The sequence below is a fragment of the Hypomesus nipponensis genome, chromosome 4 (assembly GCF_054491055.1).
Source record: "Hypomesus nipponensis isolate SF chromosome 4, ASM5449105v1, whole genome shotgun sequence".
NCBI lineage: Eukaryota > Metazoa > Chordata > Actinopteri > Osmeriformes > Osmeridae > Hypomesus > Hypomesus nipponensis.
The window spans coordinates 7,803,478-7,830,338 of NC_140364.1; the positions used below are offsets into that span (position 1 = coordinate 7,803,478).

Sequence of the window (26,861 nt, forward strand, 5' to 3'; positions counted from 1 at the left end):
ACTCGAATTACCTTCTCGTTGCTTCAATTATTTATCATTTTAATTTGCTTAAACATATATTTTGTTTCAAATACATTTTTTTACGCAAAACCGAGAGCAATATATTGGGGAGCAGTTTTACAATGCCGCAAATATTTTGCCTGTGAATGCTTGTCCTTCAACAAACAGTCACCACCAGCAATGGTGCTCAATGCTGGCTGACAGAGAGTTATTTTATGTTTAATCAGAGGAAGTAAGTATTATTCATGAGCAGCGATGGTAAAGCGCTACTGGTCACGTGACGCGTGTTCCCCTGACTGCTACTTGTTGCAAACTCGGAAGTAGAACTGTCCATGAGTGGCATGCAAAATCAAAATTGCACAATTAAAACAATTGTGGTAGGTAGCCGATTATTATGTTCGGTCAACACGAAGATTATTGTAGGTGCTTTTCCGGTCTAACTGTAGTAGGCTAATACAACACCTTGTGACATCATGAGAGGCAAAAGATTGCCCGCCTCACTGGCTAACTTCGACTCGAGTCAAGTTCACCAACATTGTGGCTGACATTTTCGTGTAGCAGTCAAATGTAACAGGCAGTTAGGTGACGCTTCATTGTAACCAGCCTCAATGATAAAGAAAGTCGTAAAGCTACATTGAATCGATGGTAAACTGTGCGAAGATGGAGGAAAGGCTGAACCCGAAGTGGATTTGGATATGCTCTGGCACAGAGTGAAACGCGATGCACGTAGCTCTTTGATTTGACCTGGATTTTTTCGTCTTCAAGTGCTAATCCAACAGATAGCCTAACTAAGATAATCTAATTAGGAAAATCCTCGCCTAGCATCGCCAGCAACACCGTTAACTCAGACAAGCTGTTAAAACGGGAATTCTTGCCGGATGTTTTCCAAACTTCTTCCTAAAAGTTGCCTTTCACTGATCAACCTTACGAATTGGTTTCAAATCTTCTGTAGCCTATGCGAGCGAACAGAAACAAGAACTGCATTGCCTGCATTTGATCTCAATAATGCAGGTAGGCAATAGGCTGTCACAGTAAAATTAGAGGATGGACGATTTATGTAGTACTAGTCGCTACTTGGAACTTCGGGGTCCATGAAAATATTGATATTTTGAGGGAGGAAGCAGTTTAAGAGAGGAACACGATGGCAGTCTGCGGGCGCAGGAACCGACCAAAGTTAATTATTTGCCTCTTCGGAGTTTCTGCTCTTGTATATTTAATGTTCCTTAGGCATAATTCGGTTGACATAGGCGAGACAAATAGGAGAGAAGTTCCTTCAGAGGAAAAAGTATCAAATGAACTGCTTAAAAAGCCTGTCTACGAGAAACCGCCGTTGGATTTAAATGCTCTAGGCGAAATGGGCAGAGCTGTCAAATTGAACCTCGTCGGAGAGGAAAAGAAGAAGGAAGATGAGAGCATTCAGAAGCACCAGATAAACACCTATGTGAGTGATAAAGTATCGCTCCACCGCAGGTTACCGGAGAGATGGAACCCATTGTAAGTTGAAAATGAGTTTACCGTGAATGATGCAAAAATGATGTCTTTGTGTATGACATGCATTTTTTTCTTAACCACGAACGTAATGCTAGTGATATGATTTGAGAAAAAGTACTGTTCAGGATTTAAGTGGGACTCTATCTTGTTTGGATGAAAAGGTAACTTGGCCCTGATGGATCTCTTGCTGGTTTGTTAGAAAGAGCTTCCCAGGTTTAACCAAACTGTGTCGCAACCATAACGTGACAGTAGGGCTACACACTACTGTATCCACAGTATTCAGAACATGCAGTTAGCTCCCATATTAACCCTCTCTTTGTTGAAGCTCATCTTTTCTGACCCATAAAATACAAAGAACCACCACAGTGATAATCCAATTACAACCCTTTATACTGCTGTCAGGAGTTGGACTCCAACCAGAGCAGGGTGTGTGACTCATGTTTCCTGTCACATCTAGGTGCAGGGCTGTCAGCTATGACTACCGCTCGCTGCCTTCCACCTCAGTGGTGATAGCCTTCTACAACGAGGCTTGGTCCACCCTGCTGCGGACGGTACACAGCGTGCTGGAGACCTCGCCGGATTTCCTGCTCAGGGAGGTGGTGCTGGTGGACGACTACAGCGACAGAGGTAGAAACTCCTCAGGGATGTTGGGCCATACTGCAGACATGATCAGACAAGAGACATGGACAGAGGGAGAGAGAGGGAGAGAAAGAAAGAGAGAGAGGGAGAGAGGGAGGGAGGGAGAGAGAGAGAGAGAGAGAGAGAGAGAGAGAGAGAGAGAGAGAGAGAGAGAGAGAGAGAGAGAGAGAGAGAGAGAGAGAGAGAGAGAGAGAGAGAGAGAGAGAGAGAGAGAGAGAGAGAGAGAGAGAGAGAGGAGGGAGGGAGGGAGGGAGGGAGGGAGGGAGGGAGGGAGGGAGGGAGGGAGGGAGGGAGGGAGGGAGGGAGGGAGGGAGGGAGGGAGGGAGGGAGGGAGGGAGGGAGGGAGGGAGAGGGAGAGGGAGGGAGGGAGGGAGGGAGGGAGAGAGGGAGGGAGAGGGAGGGAGGGAGGGAGGGAGAGGGAGGGAGGGAGGGAGAGGGAGAGGGAGGGAGAGGGAGAGGGAGGGAGAGGGAGGGAGAGGGAGGGAGAGGGAGGGAGAGGGAGGGAGAGGGAGGGAGAGGGAGGGAGAGGGAGGGAGGGGGAGGGAGGGGGAGGGAGGGGGAGGGAGAGGGAGGGAGGGAGAGAGAGGGAGAGGGAGGGAGGGAGAGGGAGAGGGAGAGGGAGAGGGAGAGGGAGAGGGAGAGGGAGAGGGAGAGGGAGAGGGAGAGGGAGAGGGAGAGAGAGAGAGTGGGAGAACCTAATGCAGAGAGTAAGACTGGGAAAGGGCTAGGCAGGCATGCAAACAGATGGTGTGTCAGAAATAAAGAGATGCAGGCAGTCAAACGGTCAAAGACCGAGACCGTTTGTGCTTACAGGAACTCATACTGAGCTCAAGCTGGCATACTGTTAGCTGATAAACAGATAGTCAAATAATGTAACTTGAAACCTACAAGGTGTCACCCTAACTGACATAAATAAAGGCTTGTCCTTGGCTTGGCTGAATTTTGTAACTGCTGGTTTGCAAAATGGTCCCACCAGTCATACCACTGTGAGACTTACTAAGGATCTCAGTAGTCCCACAAACTCCAGTGTGCTCAAGGTTGTGGCAATTCTGCCTTATCAAAAGTACACACAATATCACAAATCATACAGTGATTTATTCCTCATAGTTTCAGCCAATATCAGACAAAGAACCACACTGAAACATTTGAGACACACCCTGAAAGTGTTTACCTTCTGATGTTCCCTACAGAGCACCTGAAGCAGCCACTGGAGAACTACATCTCGGGCCTCAGGAAGGTGCGTCTGATCCGGGCCACCAAGAGGGAGGGGCTCGTGCGTGCCCGCCTCCTGGGGGCCTCCATCGCCACGGGCGATGTGCTGACCTTCCTGGACTGCCACTGTGAGTGCCACGAGGGCTGGCTGGAGCCCCTGCTCTACAGGTAGGGAAACCCCGTAGCACTAGTCAGATTCCTCATTCGTGGGCTGTCCTCCTCCACATCTCTTCCTCCACCACTCTTTTTCCTCCTCCCCATCCTGGCTGCTCATGCTATGGGAGGTCTCCAGAAGCACAGTTTGGGCAGGGGTGAATGTTACTGTACCTGAACCACCACCTGCTACATGTCCTGGATATCCACCATGCCCATCCCGACCCCCAGGATAAAGGAGGAGCCGGCGGCCGTGGTGTGCCCAGTCATTGACGTCATCGACTGGAACACCTTCCAGTATCTAGGCAACCCCGGGGAGCCCCAGATTGGGGGGTTTGACTGGCGCCTGGTCTTCACCTGGCACCCCGTGCCTGACTACGAGCAGAGGCGACGCCGCTCGCCAACCGACGTCATCAGGTTTGTCGTCTGTGGCAACCACTCTTACTGACGCAGGCTACACATCACTACCGGTATGCGTACACGCTTCCAGTTAGGGGTTGTACTATCAGATACGATAATGCAAGCATTAATATTGCATTTTCTATTATTTTTATTATTTACATTTATATACGGTTTTCCGATTAATAGTTTGACAGATTGATTAAGGTGTGTGTCTGTGTTCCTCCCCAGGTCTCCTACCATGGCTGGTGGGCTGTTTGCTGTCAGTAAGAGCTATTTCCATTACCTGGGCACGTATGACACAGGCATGGAGGTGTGGGGGGGAGAGAACCTGGAGATCTCCTTCAGGGTGAGTGTGTGTGTGTGTGCGTGTGTGTGGTGTGAAGGAGTGTCCCGTTTGTTGAAGACTAGTTGGCCTCAGGATTTTGTGTGTGTGTGTTTGTTTGTGGGATGTGATATGATGTAAGTTCCAGAACTCTGTCTTCCTGTCTGGCCATTCATTTTTTTGCTGCCATGGCTTCCGTTGGTGAAGACCCATAGATTCCATATCAATGTGAAATAACTGTAGCAATTCACACAAAGCTGTGATGTTTAATACCACTGCAGGAGGGGCGGTATATGTACCGGGCCTCCTGAAATAACCGTGACCAAGCTACATCTTCCTGATCTAAATCACCCTGAAAAGTCCCATTCTAAATGACCAGTATCTTAATAGTCTAATTGTGGTGAAGAATTCCAGCCCTTTCATTCATATCACTTTGTAAGCTCTCTCTTGGAAGTCGCTTTGGATAAAAGCGTCTGCTAAATGAATAAATGTAGATGTAAATATCCCAAACCAAATATTTCCCTTAGGAAAGAAGCCCCAGAAATGTAATCCTCCCCAAAACACCCCCTCACAAAGGCGTCCATTGTGTTTGCCTGATTGAATTACAAGAACGTAATTACATCTTTGGGCTGTTGTTGTTGTTTGGTCTGATTAAGATCTGGCAGTGCGGGGGCAGCCTGGAGATCCACCCCTGCTCCCACGTGGGCCACGTCTTCCCCAAGAAGGCCCCCTACTCACGGAGCAAGGCCCTGGCCAATAGTGTGAGAGCTGCAGAGGTGTGGATGGACCAGTACAAGGAATTGTACTACCACCGCAATCCTCACGCACGTCTGGTAGGCCTGTGTGTGTGTATGTGTCTATGGGGAAGTCTTGGGGTGTGTCTATGGGGATGTCTGATGGTGTGTGTATGAATGTGTGTATATTTGTTTGAAGTTTCCTTCTCTTCATTAAGCTGCATCCAACTGAGAAGATGCTATTTTGATTGATTAAAACACACTTTTCCATTGTCGAACACACACATATGTGCACGTATACTCACAAACAGACACACACACACTCTCTCACACTGACTGACTGACAGGTGCACGTCTTGGGGACACCCAAGGTGACACTGACTCCACCCACCGGTGTATTATTTCCATAGAGACACACATCTATGTGTCTGTGAATCCCACACTCACACACTTTTCTTTCACTTTACACACACCCTCTCTCTCTCTCCCTCTCTCTCTCTCTCTCCCTCTCTCTCTGTCTCTCTCTCTGTCTCTCTCTCTCTAGTGTGTGTGGTTAAAGAGGCAGGCTCTCTAAACACAGATCAGGTGGCCCTCATCTCCTTAAGAGGTGTGGGGTGTGCCAAACAGGCACTGCCAGGCCAAACTCTATCCTTCCAAACACACACTCACCATCTCTCTCTGCCCAGCGGGGTCAGCACTTGTCTTTTGCACGCACGCACGTGCACGCGCACGCGCACGCACAAAATAACCCTCCCTCTCCCTCCTATTACCTGTAGATGACACTGTGGTCTGCCATTTCAACCAGCATGGATCATTCTTAATGAGCTCGTCCCTCGTAATTTAAAACAGACTGATCAGGGGTACCACAGTAAATCCACTGACATTGTCTACCCTAGTAGTTGTAAAGCTCAAAGGTGGAACCGTTGTTCCTGTCCTGTTGTTTCCAGGAGGCCTTTGGAGACGTGACGGAGAGGAGGAAGTTGAGAGAGCAACTGGGCTGTAAGGACTTCAAGTGGTACCTGGAGAACATCTATCCAGACATCCACATTCCTGAGGACAGACCCGGCATGTTTGGCATGGTGAGGAGAACCTCGGGAGAACCTCTGTACCTCCGAGAACCCAACATATCTCTAATGGACAGGAGAAGAACTCTTTGAAATAGATTTGACTGAAAGATTTTAATTGACAGGATCTTTAAGGGGACGTACCTTAAATGGATGGAGTCATAAATTAAAGAACATGATTTGGTCTACAGTAGACTCAGTTAGACTCACTTAAATCTCCCGTCACTCATCTCTCTTATGACAACAGCATGCATTCAACTGTTTTCCTTATGTGTGTCGCCCTCTAGCTGAGGAACAAGGGAATGACCAACCACTGTTTTGACTACAACCCTCCTGATGACCACAACCTGGTGGGTCACCGTGTCATCCTCTACCCCTGCCACGGCATGGGGCAAAACCAGGTACACTACACACACACACAAACACACACACACACACACACACAAACACACACACCTGCCACGGTATGGAGCAGAACCAGGTGGCAAAAAAAACCACGCATGCACCCATCCATGCTTGTCTGACCCTAACCTTGGCTCCTCCCTCTCGCCAGTTCTTTGAGGCCTCCACAGAGGGGGAGCTCCGCTATAACACCAGGGAGCCAGCAGGGTGCGCTGTGGGAGACGCTGTCTCCACCTACCTGACGGTGCACCTCTGCAGGAAACCCCACCTGCCAATCCCGGAGGAGCAGAAGTTTGTCTTCAGAGAGGTGAGGAGGACAATGGGGTGTGTGTATGTGTGTGTGTGTGGCTGTTTGGTGGACCATGCTCAATACATTGGAATTCCTTAAAAAATAAATAAAAAAATTGTGATTTCAAATAAAGCATCAAAAAGGTGTGGGCGGGGTGGTGATGTGTGGGAGAACGAGATAACGGATAAGAAAGGAACAAAATGACGACGCACTATTAAGAGGCGGCTTAGAAAAACTGACATTGAGCCTCTCTTCCTCCTCCACCAAAAACTCTTTGACATCCTCCAGGGCTCTTAACCTCAGACTGCAATCTCTCAGTCCACACACACACACACACACACACACACACACACACACACACACACACACACACACACACACACTAGTAGGACGACGTGCTCCCTGATGGTGAACGGCAGACATGGTACAGACCTGCTCTGTTATTCACCAAGCATCTCGGCTGTGTTTAGAGTCAGGCTGTTGAGTGTTGCCAAGCATGCTAATACCTGTGGTGAACACCACACTATTTAAATGTAAATGGAGAAGGAGAGAGAGACAAGGGGGGGGAATAGAGAGAGATAGGGGGAGAGGGAAAGGGGAGCGAAAGAGAGAGAGAGAGAGAGAGAGCGGGAGGGAAGGGGGAAAAAGAGTGGAGATGAGAATAAGAGGGTGGACTTTCCACATACTATTGGAAACAGTGATTACCGTCTGTTTCTCTTGTTCTCTCTCCCCCCCTCTAACTCTCTCTCCTCCCATTACCCCCCTCTGACTCTCTCTCCTCCCATTACCCCCCTCTGACTCTCTCTCCTCCCATTACCCCCCTCTGACTCTCTCTCCTTCCACTCTCCCCCCTCTGACTCTCTCTCCTTCCACTCTCCCCCCCTCTAACTCTCTTTCCTCCCACTCTCCCCCCCTCTAACTCTCTTTCCTCCCATTACACCCCTCTAACTCTCTCTCCTCCCATTACCCCCCTCTAACTCTCTCTCCTCCCATTACCCCCATCTGACTCTCTCTCCTTCCACTCTCCCCCCTCTGACTCTCTCTCCTCCCATTACCCCCCTCTAACTCTCTCTCCTCCCATTACCCCCCTCTGACTCTCTCTCCTCCCATTACCCCCATCTGACTCTCTCTCCTCCCATTACCCCCATCTGACTCTCTCTCCTTCCACTCTCCCCCCCTCTAACTCTCCTCCCATTACCCCCCTCTGACTCTCTCTCCTTCCACTCTCCCGCCGTCTTTCTCTCTGTTCAGGATGGGACCATCTACCATGTCACGACCCAGAAGTGCGTTCAGGCCATCGACAAGAGTGACAACGGTAGTCCCGCCCCTGGCCTGCGTCCCTGCTCTGACTCTGCCCTCCAGAAGTGGTTTTTTGAGGAGAGGGCTTAGAGCATGGATAACCAAAACCTTACCCCTGGGGGAGGCATGGGACCACCAAAACCTTACCCCTGGGGGAGGCATGGGACCACCAAAACCTTACCCCTGGGGGAGGCATGGGACCACCAAAACCTTACCCCAGTGATGGAGACAGGACTTGACCCCAAAGTTGGGGCGCATGGAAGAATCCTGGACAACCAAAGCCTTATTCCTGGAGGGACACAGAACAACCAAAAAAAGGTATCCATGGGGACGACACAGGACAACCAAAACCTTATTCCTGGGTGGGGGTACAGGAGAAGCCTGGAGAATCTTAAAGCACTGTGGAACCAGACTCAAACACAGGTTCATGTTCTCTCTTCAGGTATTTGTATTTATTTTGGTCGTCTTCCAGGGCACCTTCAGTCAGTCATGATTGACGGGGATGAAGAACACACGCCCTTGTTGAACCAGTGTCTCTCTGTCTGTCTTTGTTTGGAACAAACTACACAAATATGTATGCCTGCCTTGGTGGACCTTGTGAATGTGAATTGGTACATATCAGACAGCTTTGGAAAAACGGTCCAAACTTGAAGCAATTAGCTGGGGGGGCCATGCAACTGTGTTTCAACATGGGAGAGACAGCCTGGAGCAGAGAAGGGACTGGAACATACAGGATACGGCACCATCATACACTTCTGTTCTTGACAAGTGGTCATGTCCTGTGCAATTTCAAATGCATAAGTTTCCCCCTTTTTTATCTGTCGAACTCATGACCACTTAGCAACCGGTAGTGGTGGATGGGTTTGGCATTGCAGTCTTTTTCAGAGACTTTAGATAATAACTGATTATATCACTCCTTACCTCTAGAGGGAGCCAAACCCCTTTCCTTTTTCTTTTTATCTTTTTTGTCTTATTTATATATTTTTTGCGTTATGAAACACCTCCTACCTCTTTCTGTAGTGATGTACTGAAGTACTGATGATGGGAGAGTTTCAAGTCTTAGTTTGATGGTGGACTTTCAGCACTTATACAATGAATGTTTAAAAAATAATAATAATACAGTTCTAGTCAATGCAATGTAACTCTACAGAGATGACACAGTCTTTGTTGGAGGCCTATTTCTAAAACAAATAAGTCTTACAATAAGTGTCTCCACATAGTCTGGATGACATCCTCACTTTCCTTTATTTACTTTACCATCATCCATCTTTTGTCTGATTGTGCTCCCGAAGCCCTTAATTGATCACTTCTGTTGAACGCAAAGGTGACACAAATTGACTTTCCATAGCAGGGAACAGAAGTTTTGGATTCTACACCTTTTATAACTAATGGAAATGGCTCTTTGAAACCCATACTACCATACTATTTAGCATGCCAGAAAAAAATGGTATGTCCCTAAACATAGCATATCTTATATATAAATATATATCAGTTGCTCTGGATAAGAGCGACTAATGCCAAAAATGACAGGATATCCTGCTATATCTAGTTGCAGTACGTGAGGAAGCATGTTTTCAAAGAGCCGTACGCCGGTGAGATACAACAGCAGCCCAACCTGTTTACGCCAGCTCAGTGAGCGCTGTCATGACAACATGTTCCATCAATGTATGCGTACTGCATGCAACAGTATGCACTTTTTAAGGGCAACTGCAGTACCTACGAGAAGTCAAATGATGTTATTTGGGAAAACAGCAGAGGTTTCTTCCTCTTATTGTAATTCTATGCATCCACTCCGTATCCATTACCATGTTGTGCCTTAGCTGATCTTTGCAAAATGACACATGGACAAGTAGTCTGACTGAGAAGCCCAGGCCAATCTGAACATGTGTGTATGTACAAATAAACATGTTAGGCAGCAGGGGGGTGCCATCGGCTCTTCAGGAAGACCCCCCCCCCCCCCCCCAACTCATGCCACGAAGCTCCTGTCCAGATGCTGTGACCATGTGGTGAAACTGAGATCTGGAAACAGTCCATACAAAGCTATTGATTCTTGATCAGCTTGGTGTTTGATCCGTTCGGATTGAGTTTGCACAGATTCCTTGTCATAGAAAGAGCAAAAATACATATATGGCACATAGTGTGAAAGCAGGACCCAAATAAGACCCGTCTTTCAACATGAGAGCCCAGAAGCTTCTCCCCAGTGTGAGGGCTCAGGACTGCCACCGTGTCCTCTCTCCACTGATGTCCATGTTAGCACAGGCACCTCACGCCAGCCAGGGGCAGATCTCTTCCATCGTGCTCTTCTCCTTGGGTGTTCATGGTCCCTATAGCCATCTGTTATTCCAAGCATGTCCTAGTCGTAAATCCTGTTTTACTCTAGTCTTGTATGCTAATTGGTTATGGTATATGGCCATAGTAAAGCTGATGGCTGGCCGCTCGGCAAGACTGGGTCAAATCTTTAGGAAGGGTCGTCGTCAAAGTGGGTGACACTCCAATTGTGTGTGTGTGTGTGTGTGTGTGTGAACCACCTGACCCTGTTAAGTAGCTAATTTCATTGCTGTACCATATCATGCACAGACTGTACAGTGCAATGCTGTTGTATTTTGACTGGGTTCGATCAAACTGTTAACATGCTGAAACAACTAGTGGAGATTAATCACTAATGCTGGAACTTATCACAATGATTGTGGCCTTATAATATTACAATGAAGGATTTAACTAGAAAACATATTTTTTTTATGGGGGCGGGGAAACTTTCCATTGAATGGACACATAACTGGTGCCTTAATTAAGTTGTAACTTTAAAATAAAAACTTTTGTTTAAGTTAACTCAAATAATATAAAACTTTTGAGTATTATTCTGTGTGTATTTGTTTGTTTACGTAGTTCACATGATACTTTCAAATTGGTATCCTTATTGTAATAATTGTATGTTCTGATTATTGTATATATTTATTTTGAAGTGCTTTTTTACGTTTGTTTTTTTTCCTCAACCTAAAGCAACCCCTGTGCTTCAATCTATGCTGTAGGGGAAGCAAGGCTGTAGCAGATTGAACTTGGATTCTTGGATTGTTGTATTTAAATAGTCCAATTATAATATTGTATAGCAATGGTTCCAACCACCGTTACGCTCAAGTCAACCAACCGAGATCCATTTCCTGTATCCCAATTGGCGAGGCAGAAGTGAGACCAACAGACAGACAGAATGATACACAGACCGAGCGTTAAGGAGCGTTTGAACCATATCTGATCGGCTTCAACACCAGCTGTTGAGTGAGATGGCGAAATGTCGAGCTCACGCCAAGCTGCTCTGTGTGTCCCCCCCCCGTCTCCTTCTCCGCGCTGCCCCGCAGTCTTCCTCAATTACTCATTCATGATGCTCCGCTGTTTGATATTTGGTGCACTGGGGCGCGTGGGCCCTGCTTTGTGTGGTGTCATCTGCCTGTCGTCCCGGGGGACAGAAGGAGAGGATTAGACCCTTAAAGCAGGAGTCGACTCTGACAGACAGACCAGCGGAACCGCCAACCCAGGCACTGTTTTAGAAGTCACAATGTTACAAAAATAGTAGTGGTGGAAGAAAAAAGCATGTGTTTCTTGTAGCCGATGTTACAAACTGTTACAAAAGAAATAACAGTTTTTGCTGTGAGGCATAGTACTAATGCCGTCAACAGTGATACTGAACGCACCCCAGGAATCGAGCTATTGCTGCCATCGCACAGTATGACACTCTTTCAGCAGAACTCACTGCAACCCTTCACATTCTGACACGCTAATGCTACTGGGACGTCAGTAGACTGAGCTGGAAAGAAACCCAGCCTAGTGCTGTAGGAAGCGTGTTGGGAAGTGTGTTACAGTACTGTATGAGAACTCTCCAAAAATGTATCTGTCCGGATCGTCATTAATTTGACAAAGTGTGCCAGGTCAGGCACCTCTCTATATCTGTATATCCACCCAGTCATACCAGCTTTATCGGAGGAAAGGATGCTTCTCATATAATTCAAATGTAGAATATGTCTGAACCCATACATATGGTATGAGTCAGAGAATAATGTCGTTTACAAAAAATACAGTGTGATGAATATGCCCATAAAATATGGAGAATACATTTGAATAACCTTGTAAGGAATGTGTAATCCTCACATGGAAAGGTGTTTGAGATACTGATGTAGCATCAAGTTTAAACACAGTACATGGTGCTAATCTGCCATAGTCACCCCCACCCCCATATGTCTTTTGTGTAAATGCTAATCAGTCTCCATACAGTGTAGCCCCTCTGAGGTATAATCTTGTCAGAGAGAGATGCCATAGGAGGACACACACACCCACACACAACTCTCACAAAGATACACACTCATATGCTCTGAGTATAGGCGATATAGCCACAGACAGGCATTCAGGCTATTTTCCTGGCTGTACGTCACTTTAGTTTGATGTAATCCCCAATACCCAGTTAAGCTCAGGAGCACAGTGGTGGTGGCTGCATACATTAGATGGCACACTGCCTTCTCCAATCTGGTCTGCAGACGGAGTGAGGCTTACATCTCGTAACTGGTTGATGAAGCAGAATACTGGGGGATGAAGATGAATGAATGGGAAATCAGGATAATTTAATCCCCAGTTTTAATAGATATGCAAATAATGCAATCTAACTGTAATCAGTGGTTGTAAAGTCGTGCATTGTGCCCATCATACATGGAAAAATAAAAATGCCCTAGTTATAATTTATATCTATGGCCCATTATGTTCCCATGCTAGGGCACTTAGCTCTCTGACATTATTACATCATTTATCTTTTTATCTGAATAGAACCTTCTGATCTCAGAAAATTCTGGTTTCCCAGGGAACAAGGAAACAAAGTTTTCAAAGAGCAATAAAGTATGAAGTCAACCTAGAAATACTGCAGGAGTCTAAAGACTGTTAATGCCATAACACTGTGTACTTGTGGACACACAATGGACTTTGTTGTAAAGAAGATTCAAGGTAAAATATCCATCTCATGTATTGCATCTTGTCAGTGTTGCCTGTGTGACTTTGTCTAAATAAATCTATGCAGTTCTATGTAGTAATCTATGTAAATCAAATGCATTTCTGGCCTCCTAAAAATGATATCCTCACAAGTTAGTTCACTATTTCAGTATCTAGGCTTTTACAACACTGACTGTGAACATTCCAATGATCCATCCCCCTTGCATCTCCTGTGTACCAGAACTGGACATCTCCAGGTACCAAACAGCACACTATGGGAAGCTTGACTGTGTCACAGATGGGCTCACAGACGATCCTGTGAGTCAGACTACAGAGAGAGGTATAGCACATGCTGTCTTATGTCGCCACTCTATCCATTATCCAGAAAACACAATATTTACTGTATGTAACCAAACTCGGTGGACAAATCTATTAACCTAATATGATTCTATGAATGTATTCTGATGTTACACTGTTTTACGGTGTGCGTCTAAATCAATGAATGCAGAGGATTGAAAAGTGGTGGGGTTCAAAGGTGTGAGAGGAAGCACTTAGTAAAGGTTAGAAACAGTTCAGTCCCCACCTCAGAACTGCACCTAAATGCTGTGTCAGCAAGGGTCCTTTATGACATCACTCTTCTGTGCCCGGCGATGCAAGGGTGTGTGTCCAATCAAAATCCACGTGTTAGCTCAGACACACCTCACAGCATGTCTGTGCCTCACAGTGGGCGTTGTTTATGGGATGGACACACTGGCCTGAGCATGGACAGTGTTTGGAGACGCATCAGGTAGGTGACATCTCGTGTTGATGTTGTTTGTAGGACATTATGTCATTTCAACCTACTCTAGGGGCTTGGAGAGTTCCATTCCTTAAAATAAACCTGGGAATATCTTAAATATAAGTGAAGCGAGAGCAGATTTCTCAATCCCAAAGGGTCAACTGTGCTGTATAGTTTCTTTTAACCCCAGAGCAAATGACTGACCTTTTCTAAGACTGAATATTTCCATTTAGACAGGTTTTTTAGTTACGTTTTTTTCTGGCTCTGATTCAATGAAGCCAGAACGCTAACAAAGATAAGCCTACTCATAGGCTTTGCCATGACAGCTAAACTAGTTCAATTCCATGGGCGGTCTATAGTCATAGCTACCTGATAATGCCCAGGTCAACCTGGGCAGACTCTTTATTGAAACCCTCGATTGCAGCATTGACAGCTAGGTAAAACAAGGGGTTCTGTCCCAAAATAACACTTGCCTGCTGTCTGTTCAGTTAGCCAGAGCCTCACCGACTGTCTGAAGGTTGAGCCCAAGACAATAGAGACCACCCCATCTAGACCGTTCAACTCCAGCCTCTCAGACCTCCTGTCCAGGATCGGTCCCAGCGCCAGCCCAGGCCGTAGGCCCCACCCTTCCTCCTCCAGACCCCCTGCCGAGGCTCCTAACACACTAGTCATGCCCAACGCCTATGGCCTCCACCCAGAGCTCACCAGGCCCAACCCGGTCAACTCCGCTAACTCCACGCCGGACCCCGCGCAGCCCCAGCCCCACTATGACTGCCACCAGCAGAGGACACAGGGCGGAGAAGTGGACTCTCTGTTCATCCGCGCCGTCACGGCCGCTGAGCTCGTGTGCGGAGAGAGGAAGTACAAGTGCTCGGGATGTCTGAGATTCTACGACCACCTGGGGGCGCTGCTGCGTCACATCGACCAGGGCTGGCGGGAAGGCTTCAGCTGCCGCGTCTTCTACAGGAAGCTGAAGAGCATGCAGGAGCACCGGGCCCGGTTGAGCGGCGGGCGCAACGCAGACAGGCAGTCTCGCGGTTCCTCTGCGCATCTTGGCTCCGCCTCCATGGCGACCACACCCATGACCACGCCCACACCCACTGAAGGACAGCAAAGCCACGCCTCCAAGGATAAGAAAGCAGATATGATCCACAAGTGGCTGCTAAAGACTGAGATTACTGTTTTGAAACAATGAGTCTACCAGTGTTTTTGTGTGGGTGTTTTTGTACACAAGAATACATTTGTGAACAAATTAAAACACCATGCAAGCTTCCAATTTTTTTGTTGGTACAATTATTTGTCCTGGATTTCTTCAAATACTGGTGCAACACTGTTGAAACATTATTACCATAGGATTAAATAGGATTCAGATATAGCCTTGCAGTTGGAAGAACGTGTTTGATGTTCTTAAAAAGACTCAGATGAGGTTGATGACATCATTGCTGACTAGTGTTTATTCAGAGAGCCATCTCCATGGCAATGGAGAGACAGAACAGTCAGAAGACATATCACACTTGCTCGCCAAACTCCAGTCTGCTGCTCTGCTCCCCTCCCAAGGCAAATGGACATGGCAGAGCCTGGCAAATTAAGTATGTGTGACTTTGAACGTAGATGACACAGAATGACAAGCCTGCTCAGGGGATTTGGTCTATTTATAAGAAGTATACAGTTTTTTTTTTTTGCTTCATTGTAAATGTGTTTCTGCGATGTACTGATAAACATGTACCCGTACATAACAGATAAGATTGAGAAAATGTGTGAATGTGGTGTTAAAAAAATTGCCTTTGATTAGATATTCAACAGATATGTTGGAATCACATTGAAGTGACACCCTGTAGTCAGTGGGAGGGCTTCACAGCCGGCACTGCCTGCATGCCCAACTGCTCATCAGCTTCTTTTTATAAGGTTACAAAATGTACTGTGTATATTCAAGGTAATCATTTGTTACACAACGATATCCTATCTGTACTCTATCATATTGAGAGGTTAGTCATTGAAAACTGTAAACTTTAATATACGCTATTCCCTTACAACCAAGGCAGTGGTACGGTCAATTCTGGATAAAGGTGTTATGTCATTTATGTAAATGAACATAGAGAGTTGATAACACGCCATTACAAAATGTGTTGTCAACTGCATGGAATTATTACAAAACCTAACCAACATAAAGTTATTCAAATACCTTAAACTCCAGCAATGGTGATAGTGATTGTAGGGGTAAGCCAACACGTCATGATAAATTAACTGATACATTTTCCGGCAATACCCCCCCCCCCCTTTTTGTGTTTTCTCTGTCCCAGAACCCTGTACAAGCCACCTCTCTATGCCGGTGCTGAGGACAGCTTCACACCTCGAATCCCAACATCCCAAACCCTCTCCCAAACCCTCTCCCAAACCCTCTCCCAAACCCCCCAGACGATGCCTGCACCCCTCACCCATGCCTGGAAGACACTCTCGTTTAGTGCCGTTCAAGGCCAAGTCTGTGGAGCTGCAGCCCAGGTACAAGTCTGACCCTCTGGACATGAACTTCTTAAGCAAAGTCTCCTCCATGGAGCCATCGGAGAACGGCAGTGACCTGAGCTACCGCTGCTCCTGTTGCCTGCACCTCCAGGTGTCACTCTCGGCCCTGCGGAACCACGTCGCCCTCAGCTGGAAGGAGGGCTTCAGCTGCCGCGTCTACTACCGCAGGCTCTGGCAGATGCGCCACAGCCACATCCGCCTCATCCACAAGGGGAAGTGGGTGGGCGGTGCGGCAAAGCGGGGGCAGCTGAAGGTAGGGGCGGAGGGCGGAGGACGGAGGCCAGGGGGTGTAACGAGGCAGCAACAGGAGGGGTCTGGAGGAAAGAAGGAGAAGAGGAAGGTCAGAAGACCGCCCGAGGAGACGGTTGAGACTGTCGGCGGGAACATTCTGGTTTGTAAATGGTTGAGTGAGATCAAACCACCTGATGCCACTACGTCCAATGAAAGCGAGAGCATGTAGATTTTTTTTATATCCAGCTTGACAGATTCCAGGTTGTCTATTAGTGAGAAAACACGATTCCTGCAATATCTGTGTGTGAAACTTGTATTATTTGTCTTCGAAGAGGAATTGATTCTTTATGACTTTGAGATGGTTATGATGTGCTTCATCTGGTTGGCTCTGATGAGGTCTCATGTTTGTGTGTGAATTTGAATCTCATCCCAACTTGGCTCTACAGTAAAACCTGCAGGGCTTACACATACACACACACACACACACACACACAATCAGATAACGCACACACACCGAAAACCCAACCTTATTCCTTAGCATCTCTAATTCCGCCCAATTCAAAGTGCCAGTTGCTCAGTTGAGTCGTATTATCATATTCCTGGCTTCAGCGGCTTGGAAGTGTTTTAAAAAATCATTTCCCAGCTGTGGAATTAATGACTGTGGTCTATTCATCTTATCTGTCAGAGCAGAGGTTGTGGATAAGGAGTTGTAGGAGGAGAGGGAGAAGCCGCAAGCGTAAGAGGAGTGCCAGACTCAGGCTTCAGAGAAAAGCCCCATGGTTCTTTTTAGTCACCAGCCAGTTTTTAGCGCTGGTCAGAATTGTCCCTACGCATACATTTTTCATGGTCTGGTTTCCTGTTTGTGTTGACCAACAACGTTGGTTTGATTCAATGTAAAAGTGGGACGACATTCAACATTCAGTATGCTCATCTCATATTCAATATTTTGGTTGTGAGATATGTCAACATCTCTACTCTCCCTGGGTGGGGAGGCAAGGTGAAAGGTGTAGATAGGAGACTGCGTGGGGTGCCGGAGGCTGGCTAAGCCAACGACCTTTCCAACATGGCTGATCGATGAGGCTCATCACTGCGGTGGCGCTGGGGGGCTCCTTCCTCCCCTCTCCCTCCATCCTCATCCCCACTGGGGCAGCCCTGGTGCTATGATCCAAACCTAGTGCTGGGCCCTGCTGTTGGACCGCACCATCACCGGGGTGGCTGACTGCAGGGTAACATGAGGACGAGGCCATTTGGGAGTCGTAATGTGGTTGAACGTAATAGAATTAGACTGAGTGCTGCTACAGTCTCAGCTCTTAGATCATAGTCTGAGCATTGGCTAAAACAGACTATCCCATACATGGATTAACATACTGCATGTAGGTTATGTGTACTTTGATGTCTTGTAAGATTGTATTTAAATGCCTGAAAACAAACCCTCCCACCTCTTTCAACTATTCAGCCCTCGCTCTGAATCTAAACCACTGCTTGCCATAACGCTCTAAATAACGACCTTGCTCTCTGGCGTAATGGGACTTCAAAGTGCTAACTCAATACATCGCTACTCAGCGGGTTATTGCCATGGAAATGGTGCATGTAGAGTTAGCATCATTGAGCTAGCGGTGTGCTAATGAGGCTGTGGACATGTGATCAGAGGGGCGGCAGACAGGAGCGCTTCCAGTTCTCTTTCATCAGGGCTCGAGTACCCGGCCATTAAGGCTCCTGGACAGCCTAACCATTTCAAAGAAGGATCTTTATCGACAAACGCACATTTATATATGCACAGAAGCACAAAATGGTTATAACACACACACACGGATGCACACAGACACACGCAAAGCATGTTTGTGAAGCCAGCTTCCTCAGCTGAGGCACCATCTTGGATGGATGTGAGCATTGCATCAGAAAGACGCGGCTGTATTCTATCGCAAGGTTTTCGAAACACCGACCCCTTTTCCTTCATCACGTCTCCAGATCCGTCGAGTCGGACACTTCTCTCCCTTTGCTCTTCTTGCTTTTCTCCCCCCTACCCCCCTTCCTCCTGCAGGTGTCCTGTTTGACACCTGCGTGTGTGAGAGGGTGTGATGGTGTTAAGAGCTCACTGTCCTTGGTCTCTCATTACCTGTGGCCAAGCAAGCGGGCCCCTCACTAGTCTATCTGGGGGAGAGGAGGCTACATGAAGCTTTTAGGATGCCACTGGAGGGCAGAATGGCAGGAGGGCTAGCCCAGGGGCTGCTAATGAAGAGAGCCTGCATGGCTATTGATCGCCTCAGTCAGCTGATGTGAGGCCGGGGCCCGTAATGGTTTGGTCGAGCATCTTTACACTCACACGCACGCACGCACTGACACATGCACCCATGCACACAGACAAACGTAGCCAGAAGGAGGAACAGCAGGTGTGTGTGTGTGTGTGCAGGTTGCCAAAAACGGGCAGTTAGGGCTGCCGTGTTCCGATTTTGCCACCAAACTAATCCCAATGGTTTTCTATTGAAATTATTTTAGAAAAGGTATTTGACAAAAAATTATTTTTGAGGTGAATGCTTTTTGAACTGAATTTGGTCCTATTTCTTTGATAAAAGTAATACTCTGATAATGCCAGTTTATTTCAGGCATATCTCAGAGCAGGTGTGTTGCATGTTGTGCCTTTGCCTTCCAGACAGACTACAGTACTGGGAACAGACATCTGCAGGTACCCAACCTCATCACTCCTCTGCTTGTGGTTTGTTTGTGTAGGCTGGGTAAAGCATGTTAAGCCGGCCCATCAAACATGAATAAACAACTGATTTACTCATTAATCATTCATCACTTTCATTTGGTTAAGCTTTTTCCCATCCCACAATATTTTGGGTTGATGTTAAATTACTTTTGGAAATTAAGATAGCCTGTTAAGCCGCAGGGGCCCATTTTAATCCATCCACATGTACATGCGTGTGTATCTGTATACACTGAATCTGCAGGCTATAAACAGTGTGTTCCGGGTACAGTGAGTTCCTGTGGACCTGACTCTACACTCAGACATTGGTCTGAGAGCTCATTACAACCTTCCCAGCTAACAGGGATCGATAACGTCTGATAGCTGCGAGTGGGAGAGGCAGAAACATCTCCAGATGCCATTGGACCAATCAGAAGCCAGACTGAAGCCAGGACTGATACCCGGAGTAGAGTGGATTCCTGTAGGACTAAATCATCCCATTGGCCTAGCATCCTTTCCATCATCCGCAGGCTTTAAGCCCACCCACCTCCTGCATATATTAACACCTTAGATTATTAGATTACAAGTGCAACTTCACCTGTACAGTGTGAATTAGATTGTGATAGCGAGAGACAGACTGAGTGGGTCTGTGTTTCCCCATACCCAGACAGAAAGACTTCTTTTTAGTAATATTTCACATCATAGACTCACACTTGTTCACACGCATCCCGTTTACATGGTACATGGTGACTGGATATTGCAGTAGAATTCAGAAGTCATAGCATATCACTGAAAGATTGGGTAAACTGGGGAGCTCTGTTGCTCACATACTCTAGCTCTCTCTTGTTTTCACACTCACACGTTTGCTCTGTTTTCCTTTGTGTGACCATGTGAGACCATGATAGAGAGCCATTGGTTACGTATAGGAGAGTGTAGACCCTTAAACCCATTCATTTGAGATTTTAGGGCACTTTTTAATAATGGTTTCAGAGCATTGGTCAGGGGGGTCAGATGGCTGAGCGGTTAGGGAGTTGGGCTATGAATCAAAAGGTTGTTAGTTCGACTCCCAGCCGTGCCAAATGACGTTGTGTCCTTGGGCAAGGCACTTCACCCTTCTTGCTTCAGGGAGAATTTCCCTGTACTTACTGTAAGTCGCTAAATGACTAAATGTAAATGTACAACAGGATCGCTGACACGCTGTGTGCCACTCCTGGTTACACGCAGTGTGCCACTCCTGGTTTACACTGCCACATGAGTTATCTGTCTAGACCTCATGAACATGCACTCTGGATCAAACACAGCCCCCCCCTCCCCCCCCTCCGACCTCCTGTTGTGTTTACCCTGTAGGTTTGAGTTGTTCAGGCATGGCAATGTGACAAAGACAAGTCACTCTGCCACATTCTCTTCCTGATTCCCTCTTCCAAATGAGAAAACCATTGTTGGTGTGTTAGGGCATCATCGACATATAACAACACAGACCATCTTCAGTCTACCCACAGGTTGGTTGGTGAAGTGGAGGGTATTATACTGCATCATGCCTTGTAAAATTGGATTTTTGCTAAAATTTTCTACAAGGTCATAGATGAAGGAAACAGAGGAATGGTGAGAGCAGCGTAACAGCTGTCCAGATCCTTGGTCGTACTGACCTATTTTGGGCCCTGTTTCTCATTCTTATCCTGTAAAGTAATCTTCTTTTAATCTTATAGGACAAGTAACCTTCTCTGGCCCTCAATCAAAGTGTGCTTATGATTTGGAAGAAATACTGCAAGAAGAAATTATCAGAGACACCAGGGTTTCCTTTCACCAATAGCACAAAACCCTAAACAATTGTAATCAATTTATTTTAGTATTAACGATATTTCTGGAACTTTTCTCTGGAATCTTTTGTTGAGTCACGTGGTTCCACTAGCCTATAATGTTTGAAGCTGTTGTCTAAACCGCTGGCATTGGCCTGATTTTAGTCAAATTATCTCGATCATTTGGTGTTTTGTTTGCAGTGTCTCATTGGATTCTGGGGAAGTCCTTGAAAGCCAGGTAACTCATGCGTTTGATCTTTTTTACAGTGCTTAACTGCACACTACTCAGCTGATAATAGACAAAACCTAAATTTTCGTGAAGGGATTTTGCTGTCGTCGAGTTATGCGCGGAGGTGTGTCGACTTCTCATCCCTAGGGAGAGCGACACGAGGGCAATCTGCATTGTCTCAGTGTTCCCAGCCTCATAAAACATGCATTCGCTCCCTCACCGCGACGCTACAGCCCTGGTGACTGCGGCAAGAATGACTTGCGACTTGTTTGTATGCATGGAATTCTCGGGACTGTGACTCTAGACGCCGAAACCAATTATTCAAATAGCCGCACTGTAACTGCTACCGTAAGCCGTGTCGAGAACAAGGGAGGAGCGTCGTCTCCGGTTCATAATGAAATGTTCCCCGGTGTCTGCGCGGGTACAGTAGAATAGCTCGAGCCCTCGTCGCGCCTGAGCCGTAGCCCCATTTTGATATCCGGTGGAGCCCGTTACTATAGTTTTAGCCTTGTGTTAGTTGTGTTCAGATCAGACTGCAACCGACAGATAAACCAAAGTATACTGTCGCATCTTTTTGTAGGCTATACCGCCCTTTCTTTTTTTTTTCTTTTCCTAATGAAGAGATTGGCAATCATGACTGACTCACTGGTCCTTAATGCTCAAGGTGGTCTGACAAATCAACTAAGTCAAGTTGCTTACTTTTTCTTTACAACAAGGGTTTTCCCTTGACCTACCATAAGGGAGTCCCCCCCCCCTCCCCCCCTGCATCACTCACCTTCTCTCCTGTTACTGTTTTGATGTTGCCAATCATACAATGACACATCTGAAATTAATTTCCCCTGCAACTATGCACTGTTATTAAAAACTGATGTGTTGTGAGACACCTGTGGCGATACAATGAAATTATCTCCAATGAAGAGATGAAACAGATGATTCATTATCTGCCAACCAGTCCAGCCGTCTGTCTGTTCTGTAAGTAACAAAAGACACAACAAGATGCTGCTTTGCAAGCGCGACCATCTCAGATATGAACGATGAGCCCATCTGAAATATCATTTCTCATTCACACTATTTTGAATACCTGACATTTAAAATTCAGAGTGCGTCCAACGCCGCATTGTCAGAGCAGCAATGTCCTGAGGCCATCCCATTAATCTCTATTAAAGGAGGACATGTCAGCGAGCTGTGTGTGTGTGTGTGTGTGTGTGTGTGTGTGTGTGTGTGTGTGTGTGTGTGTGTGTGTTTGTGTGTCCCTGAGCATAGCTTGTCTGTCGGGTGTGTACCTTGCTCCTCCTCCTCCTCCTCCTCCTCACAGTGGGTTGCTCAGTTTCAAACCTTCAGTAGTATATCCTCAATTTCATTAATGTTTGCTTTTCACTTCATCATTAACATGTGCTTGAAGATCTTGTTTCACGCTTAATTTTGCACAAATGAATTTCAGGTAGTGTTCATTGGGAATTGTTTTAATGATTTGGTTTGACATTTCATTTAGAGGCGTAAAGAGTACCCTCTAGTCTTGATTGGAAAACCTTTTATAAAATGAAAGTTAGATGGAAACCAAATAGATTAAGCAATATCATGGCACATCCTCAAATCCCTCCACTGGCTTCACATCTACTACCTGAAAAAAAGACTTATCTTTTATGGCACGGATGCAACTTTTCATGTGACTTTATATTTATATATTTAATGCTATTTATTTACCACCTGATTCCTTTTTTAAATAAAAATGAAAAAACTGTTTCGTCCTGAGGTTGCCTCTAGAAAGAAGGGTACAGTATTAATAAAATGAATGATTATTATTTGTAGTGTTCATAATAAGATCACCATATTAGACAAGGAGATGTGCTGAAGATGCCTGATGGATACATTTAACATGTCAAGTCATTAATGCATCAATGCAACATTCCCCCTCAGGCAAAACAAGATGCACCCTTCTAATATGTTTTATGAATTGTATTCATTAAAGTTAGTAAAACTTGATTCAGTTTATTATTAACTTTATTCTATTTGGATGTCATGTTTCATGTTATTTTATGTAAAACTTGAATAATGTACATTTTGAAGTACAAGTCCTGAAATGACAGACACTATATAACCTCTTGCATTTCTAGGAGTTTTGATTGGCATTTTATATTTAAACCTCATAATATTTTTGTCCTACTTGGGCTCCCCTGCAGCCTTTGTTTGGAACAAAAGGGAGGTGTCTTGAAACAAACAGATGGGACAACAACTTGACCTATTTCTTCATCTGGAAATCTCTCAACAGAAAAAAGACCAAGGATGTGCTTGGTGCAGTACTTAGCAATTGTATTCTAATAGTAATGAAGTATTCATATCTTAAAACCTCATCCCATGGTGGACAGTATTTGGGTCAGTGTGTGTGCAAGTTTGTTTGAGAGACAGAGGAATAACGCTGGAGTTGCTACACTGGGACTGAGTGAGTCTGCAACTACGTTGAGTTGCATAAAGTGAAGAAATGTAAAGCATCTTCATACCCCAGTCCAACTTCTCTCATTTCTCCTTTTGGAATAGATTTAGATTCAGCTTGGTCTTTTCTTTATTCACATGTCAAATTCAGTCATGGATTCCACAGTACAAATGCACATTTGTTTTGACACTTAAAATTATTATATGCAAGGTCAACATGTCATTAGACAATTTTATTTACACACTGTAGAAAATAGAAGACAAATAGAAGGAGCTTCCACAGTCGCAATATACATGCAAACCATATCAGCCGTGCAGATAAATATAGGTGACAAAAGATCTCTGTTTGAGCAAGCTGTAAGGGTGTGTGTGTTAAGGTATTCGCAAGATAAACAATATTGTAGCTCCAATATTAATAAAAAATAACGAATTTAGTACACAAGTTTGAGTTAGACATTTACAAATATTATTTGCATTCAATAAAAAACTAATTTCCTTTTAACAAGAAAAAACCTTGCAGCTGTGCAGTGAGTGTTGAGATGTTGGTGGAGTTGGTTCACTTTCTGGAAAGCTTTACTTTGTCAGATCTGCCCACAGTATTTATGCTCCAAGGCTTTACTTCACTGTTATTATACAAATCGTCTACTGTGCAGAGAGCTCAGGTCAAGCCCAGAAATGTGCTTCTACAACCAGACTGTACCTATAGCATTGGCATAGTCTTGTCTTATCAATAATGCAGCCTATATGTCAAATGGCTTCAACTTAAATGAAATGCATTTCATACAGCTTCAGTATTCGTTTTTCTAGCCTATTGTTGATTAGAAAGGTGCCAGGAAGCAGTCTTTTGAGACCTCATAATTGCACAGGTCAAGCCAAATTTTGAAATAGCAATTCATGAAGTTACACCATGACATGAAAAGAACTCTTGCCCTTGGCAGAATTGACTTGCTCTTCGCTATTCCGAAAGAAGAAATAATAAATCGTGTATTGGAGACAATTTTGATAATTGCCTTCTTTCTGTTGGACTTCAAGCGCTGCTGGCAAAATAGTCTTGTGCGAGTACCCTGCTGTAGGTTAGGATTAGAAAAGGGACTCCACAAGTCATAGGTCTGTATTATCTATAGGCCTAACACGTCTTCAATGGAGACGTAACTTCATGGCCCCATGTACTATGAACAGCGCCCCCCCCCCCCCCCCACACACCTTTGCATTATGGGATTTAATTAGCCTACTATGAAGGGAAATACAAACGGTTTTATGATGCTAGGTGGCACTGTTTATTAACTAAGGTTTAAGACCGTTTTTTCCCCCGCTGCATGCATTTGATGATGTAGGCAGTAGTTGGTATGTCAACAGTAACATTGCCCCGCTTGCTGTTACACTAAAGACGAAAAACAATAATATTTTGCGGTTTGACAGCTCAGTAACATAGTGGGCTAGCGGTGCAAACGGCCTGTTGTTACCTATTTGTTACCAATAGGCTTATACAAAATGTGGACATGAATAATTATTATTGCAGTCATTTTGGGTGGCAAAAAGGTTGTGGTCCACTGCTATTTCACCAGTCAGTCTATAGTGATCTATGGAGTCTTTGCTAAAGGCTTACATTGACAACTCTATGCGTGTTTGAAATGCTGTCTACCTACTGACACGAAAGCCCAATAAATCACCTTCGGCTGTCAAGCGGCTGACGCTCGTACAAGAGCATGTCTGCGCCATACCATCCTGAGTTTCTCTCTCTTTCTCACTCACTCACTCGCTCAACCCCCCCCCCCCCACACACACACACACACCTCTACATCTCTCTCTCAGCTCCCGCTCGTGCGCGCTCTGGGCACCGAGCAGCAACAGCACTAGATAAGTGAAAGCCTTTTCAGAGCCACTCAGGCAGCCGCAGCCGCAGCATCATCGGTAGCGAGCATACAGTCGCGCGGGGCTGTCAAGTGGACGCCGACGCTCTCACATATTCGTAAACTCGACCACTGCAATCAAGATTGACCAGAAGATAGCTTCGTTTGCTTCAACTTCGTTTTTCTGGTTCCCGAAGGCTTACGCGTCTGAAGGGATGTCTGTCTTACGTTGCCGTTTCTTGGCTGGAAATATACTCGTTTGGTGAATTTGTATCCTTAACAACTGTCAACGATAGTAGCTTGTTCCTTGCCTTCATCATCGAGAAGTATTGTTGGTGTTTTTGAGGATTAAGTGGATAGTGAATTGTGCACCTGTGCCATGATTGCGCTGGTTCTTAAAATGAGAAGAATGTTTGAGTTGGAGTGATTTTGACAAGGAGACCGCTCTGCAACGGAACCCGTTTCATTCCTGTCTGTGGTGCAATCTCAACTGGACCCTTGGAATTATTTTACCTGAGCTCTGAAATATTTTATAAATTTGGGGTCATACCCCGCACACAACCGAGAGGACAAGCTTGTCCACTGCGGGTGAACCCCCTATTAACGGCTGCGGCAGGTTACCATCCGGACTATTTTGATTGGCTTCGCTGTCAATCTCCGGCGGGCGGTTGACCACCACGGACAACCCCGAAGTTACGATGTCTAATCTGTGAAAGTCAGGTGGTGTCTCATTCGGTCGTCTGATGGCTCCGTCCCGGAAAGACTGCGGATGGGAGATGATCCTCCCGACGGGATGTCTGCTCCTATCCATTTTGGTATTTACACCTGCGCTGGCCAAGGTCTGTAATGACTATTCGAGACACGGCCAGGACAACACCTGGTTCTCGAGGGACGGAGAGAACCTGCCCATCATGGTGCTCATGCCGATGAACGAGTCAGCCCTCATGAGCAGCATCAGTCAGGGCATCGAGCCTGCTGTCCAGTTGGCCATCAAGCACATACGAGAGTCTGGGAAGTACTCGTTCTCACTCATCACAAAAATCTACGACACCGAGGTAGGCTTGATATACCCCTTGGCCTCTCATATGTGATATTGCATTACTGTGTGTGTCTGTGTGTGTGTGTGTGGGTGTGGGTGTGAGGGGGTGTAGCCTACTGCCCCGCAGCGCAGGCAGCGCTCCATCCAGCGCGCGCTCATGTGCATTTTTGTTACGGTTTTATCGTCGGCGTAATGTTCAGGAGATTGGTTTCTTGAGTTTATCGTCTTTATTTTGTGCAATATGACATGGATAGTAAACTGAACATAGTTGCACCTCTTTTTGCGGTTTTATGTGTGTCATTGTGGTTTTTAATTTCCAATCAATTACAG

General features: G+C 45.9%; 3 protein-coding genes across 9 annotated transcripts in view; all 3 read left to right on the top strand.

The window, feature by feature from the left end:
* The first annotated feature begins 326 nt into the window (after positions 1-326).
* Positions 327-10,865, top strand: galnt12 (UDP-N-acetyl-alpha-D-galactosamine:polypeptide N-acetylgalactosaminyltransferase 12). Its single transcript, XM_084696425.1, has 10 exons — positions 327-1,494; positions 1,949-2,118; positions 3,321-3,510; positions 3,727-3,912; positions 4,126-4,243; positions 4,876-5,052; positions 5,901-6,032; positions 6,305-6,418; positions 6,571-6,726; positions 7,960-10,865. Exons 1-10 carry the CDS (start codon positions 1,142-1,144, stop codon positions 8,095-8,097), a joined length of 1,734 nt encoding a protein of 577 aa, XP_084552551.1. The 5' UTR covers positions 327-1,141; the 3' UTR covers positions 8,098-10,865.
* A 1,530-nt stretch (positions 10,866-12,395) lies between these two features.
* On the top strand, positions 12,396-16,787 carry spata46 (spermatogenesis associated 46). Of its 7 annotated transcripts, none has more exons than XM_084695832.1 (4): positions 12,739-12,987; positions 13,143-13,312; positions 13,630-13,759; positions 14,243-15,925. In XM_084695832.1, exons 2-4 carry the CDS (start codon positions 13,180-13,182, stop codon positions 14,943-14,945), a joined length of 966 nt encoding a protein of 321 aa, XP_084551958.1. In that variant the 5' UTR covers positions 12,739-12,987; positions 13,143-13,179; the 3' UTR covers positions 14,946-15,925. The 7 variants fall into 7 exon arrangements, with proteins under 7 accessions (XP_084551962.1, XP_084551963.1, XP_084551958.1 ...); XM_084695833.1 differs by having other exon boundaries at positions 13,214-13,312; positions 14,243-15,915; XM_084695838.1 differs by having other exon boundaries at positions 12,969-12,987; positions 13,214-13,312; positions 13,697-13,759.
* A 9,448-nt stretch (positions 16,788-26,235) lies between these two features.
* The window catches only part of gabbr2 (gamma-aminobutyric acid (GABA) B receptor, 2), a 117,911-nt gene continuing 117,285 nt past the window's right edge, over positions 26,236-26,861 (top strand). Inside the window, exon 1 of the mRNA XM_084695924.1 lies at positions 26,236-26,547. Coding sequence (XP_084552050.1) covers positions 26,236-26,547 — 312 coding nt within the window. The remainder of the gene's footprint in view (positions 26,548-26,861) is intronic.

Excerpts from the sequence above, each read along its gene's own strand:
- galnt12 (XM_084696425.1), top strand. The coding sequence starts at position 1,142 with ATGGCAGTCTGCGGGCGCAGGAACCGACCAAAGTTAATTATTTGCCTC. Across the intron at positions 2,119-3,320 it reads GGACGACTACAGCGACAGAG|AGCACCTGAAGCAGCCACTG; the intron begins GTAGAAACTCCT and ends TGTTCCCTACAG. Across the intron at positions 6,033-6,304 it reads GACCCGGCATGTTTGGCATG|CTGAGGAACAAGGGAATGAC; the intron begins GTGAGGAGAACC and ends GTCGCCCTCTAG.
- spata46 (XM_084695832.1), top strand. The coding sequence starts at position 13,180 with ATGATCCATCCCCCTTGCATCTCCTGTGTACCAGAACTGGACATCTCC. Across the intron at positions 13,313-13,629 it reads GAGTCAGACTACAGAGAGAG|GGTGTGTGTCCAATCAAAAT; the intron begins GTATAGCACATG and ends CGGCGATGCAAG. Across the intron at positions 13,760-14,242 it reads AGTGTTTGGAGACGCATCAG|CCAGAGCCTCACCGACTGTC; the intron begins GTAGGTGACATC and ends CTGTTCAGTTAG.